This window comes from Sinocyclocheilus rhinocerous, unplaced genomic scaffold, assembly GCF_001515625.1.
Source record: "Sinocyclocheilus rhinocerous isolate Xijiao unplaced genomic scaffold, SAMN03320098_v1.1 scaffold991, whole genome shotgun sequence".
Taxonomy (NCBI): Eukaryota; Metazoa; Chordata; class Actinopteri; order Cypriniformes; family Cyprinidae; genus Sinocyclocheilus; species Sinocyclocheilus rhinocerous.
Window position 1 is genome coordinate 513,677 of NW_015654505.1, and position 2,983 is coordinate 516,659.

Genomic DNA, 2,983 nt, shown 5'->3' on the forward strand with positions numbered 1-2,983 from the left:
TGTTTATATATATATATATATATATATATAAACAATTGTGTATTGGACACAAAGCATTCTATTTTAAAGAACAAAAGATGAAAGTCTGTTGAAGTAAAACATAAGATCATATTTGTGAATATAATCTTTTATTTACTCTAGAATGATGCAAGAAATGTACACATTTTTATCTCAAGGTATAAAATTTTTTTCTTAAATAAGCATTTTTCATTCATACGTTTGCAGATGCATTAATCATTTGTCACAAACCCTGAAGAGAGCAACGACACCAAACGAAAGTAAAAAGAGTTCGCGAGACAAACCCAGCGACGGTGACCTGATTTGAGGCGAGGAAGTATTGCTCTGTGTTTGCCGTATAAAAGCTGAGTTTACTTTCTTCTGTCTGACACAAAATAAAAATTGTTCTCAATTATATAAAGATATGTACATCAAAATATATGCTCTAGTTGAAAAAGGCCTTGGTTGAAGCTATTGGTAAAGGGTTATTGAACGTGTGCCGCTGACGCAGACTGATGACATCATATCCAGGCGTCCACGGCGGGCGGAGCGGGGCTCCAGTGCACTGACGAACCTGCGAAATAAAGCACAACATCAGGCTTTCAGAAAATGTAAAAATGCAGAAGGTTTTCTGTGAGGGTTGGGTTTAGGGTTACGGGATAGAAAATACAGTTTGTACAGTATAAAAACATTACGCATATGGGAAGTCTCCATAAAACATAGAAGTGTGTGTGTGTGTGTGTGTGTGTGAGTGTGTGTGTGTGAGAGAGAGAGAGAGAGTTAACTGAGGGTGAACACATTTTAGCACAATTCCTTTCATGTTTATCAGTGAAATGCCATGTAAGCATGCTTTTGTTTGTTATATAGAGCTCCATAGAGCTTTAATTCATTCTGTACAATAAGCTGTCATATTCAATTACAAGTAAATTATATAAAAACACTTTTATCTCTCTGCGTGGATTTTTTTTCCTCAGTAATTTGGCCTAATACATGGAACATATTTACAAGCACAATTAAACCTAATCATCATAAAAAGTGTTTTTAATTACCTCAGGAAACACAAATCATCTTGCACACGCAGAATGTTGGAAAAATAATGTGTGATGTACATAAATGCGACACTTTTAAGTTGTAATGCACAGGAATAAAGAGAGAGCTGTACAATCAATCCAGGAGCGGAGCGGTAATTTGCATCTTCATTAGCACTTACGCGGAGATCTCAGGATAAAGGGGGTAATTAACACAAACTGCCCCACAATTTAAGAGTTTGCCTGAAAGCACAAGCATTAATTAAACATTAAACACACCGCTATTATGAAGAGACTCGTTGTGTTTGGTCAATGCGACTGGATGCACACAGGCTTTCTGCAGATCTGTTCAAATCTACTTTTTTCTAGCATACTAGCAAATTCAACGGCATAACTGCGAGTTGTTATTTTGAAACATGTTAGCGACATGCTAGTAACTTGCTAATCATGCTAGAAACATGCTTCCGACATGCTAGTAAATTTGCTAATCATGCTAGCGACATGCTAGTCACTTGCTAATCATGTTAGAAACATGCTAGCGACATGCTAGTAAATTGCTAATAATGCTAGCGACATGCTAGTCACTTGGTAGTCATGCTACCAAGTGACAACATGAAACAAGTTTTATTCAGTATTTACATGCGTATTGAAATTGGTTTATGTTCTCATTTATCAATACGCATCAAGTGGAGGTCTATCAATATTGGTTTTTGCTAATATTTGACGATGTGTTTAAAGAATGGCAATCAAAAGATTATTGTGCCGACTATATATTGAATGTTAAATAATGTTCCTAGTCTTTCTTTTCTGTGACGGGGCAGTTCAGAGAGAAACTATACAAGTTTACACTGATTTAAATATCAGATACTGCTTACTGTGTAACCAAAATACCAAAAATAGCCAGAAAAAAAAATATTTTATGCATAATGAGAGATTTTATTCATAAATTGGCTTGAAATACACTGGGACTCTTATTTTGAAATGTCTTTGCTTTAGTCTTTTTTTAGTGCGTTTTTGTGATTTTTATTAGGTTTTGTTTTTTAAAATGTCTATAGTTTTTATTATTCTTTGTTTTAGTTGTTTAGAACTTCAAGTTAAACACAATGAAAATGAGAAAATAGCTGAAATAAAATCATTTTAATGTATTATTTATTTCAGTTGAAGTAACAAATTTTATTTCAAGCAACAAAAATATTTGTATTATTTTAGTTTACTATAATAACACCGTTTTAAATGTCTACATTGTTATATTAATTTTTATTTCTATTTTAATTTTGGTTAAAACATCCAGGTAAACTAAATGAAGATGAGAAATTAGCTAAAAATTTTTTTTAATATTTACTTTAATTTCAGTTTTATTTATATTTCATTTACCACATTTATTATAGTTTATTTTTAGTTAAATACAATAACCTGCAACACTCAAGTCTGTAAAAGGTGTTGCATGCCATTTTTTTTTCTAATAGCACTAAAAAAAACACTGAGAAATTCATGAGAAAAGCTTCATACAAACACACAACAAAGCAAACCAACAGACAAAAGCGAGTGAATGTGTGAATGAAACGAAAAACATGCTCTGCATTCTGAATACTACTGATCTACTATTTAAGCTTATTATTCTCATGAGACTAACATTTCTGAACGCTACTCCTCCTAGAGCTTTCACGCTAGAACTACCAAACTCAGCCCAGCTCTTCAGACTGATCTGACTCGGGTTGCTATATCTTTTCAGACTGATCCGACTTATAGTTTTCATAAAACTGAGGATTAAAAATCATAAAAATCCCATAGACTTACATTGACGGAATGTTCAAATGAGCCAGGACTATTCAAACTCCAACTGTCAAAATTCAAATCTAAACACATTGAAGCCCATTAAGGCCCGTTCACACCAAGGACGATAACGATAAATATATAGTTCTAAAAATCGTTCTCAATATTAAAGAATAGCAGAGTCC

General features: G+C 33.2%; 1 protein-coding gene across 2 annotated transcripts in view; it reads right to left on the bottom strand.

The window, feature by feature from the left end:
* Nucleotides 1–154: 154 nt before the first annotated feature.
* mbd2 (methyl-CpG binding domain protein 2) overlaps nt 155–2,983 on the bottom strand; it is a 27,795-nt gene continuing 24,966 nt past the window's right edge. Inside the window, exon 6 of one of the 2 annotated variants that reach the window (XM_016524050.1) lies at nt 155–571. In XM_016524050.1, coding sequence (XP_016379536.1) covers nt 469–571 — 103 coding nt within the window. In that variant the 3' untranslated portion in view covers nt 155–468. The remainder of the gene's footprint in view (nt 572–2,983) is intronic. The other variant, XM_016524049.1, reaches the window with a different exon arrangement.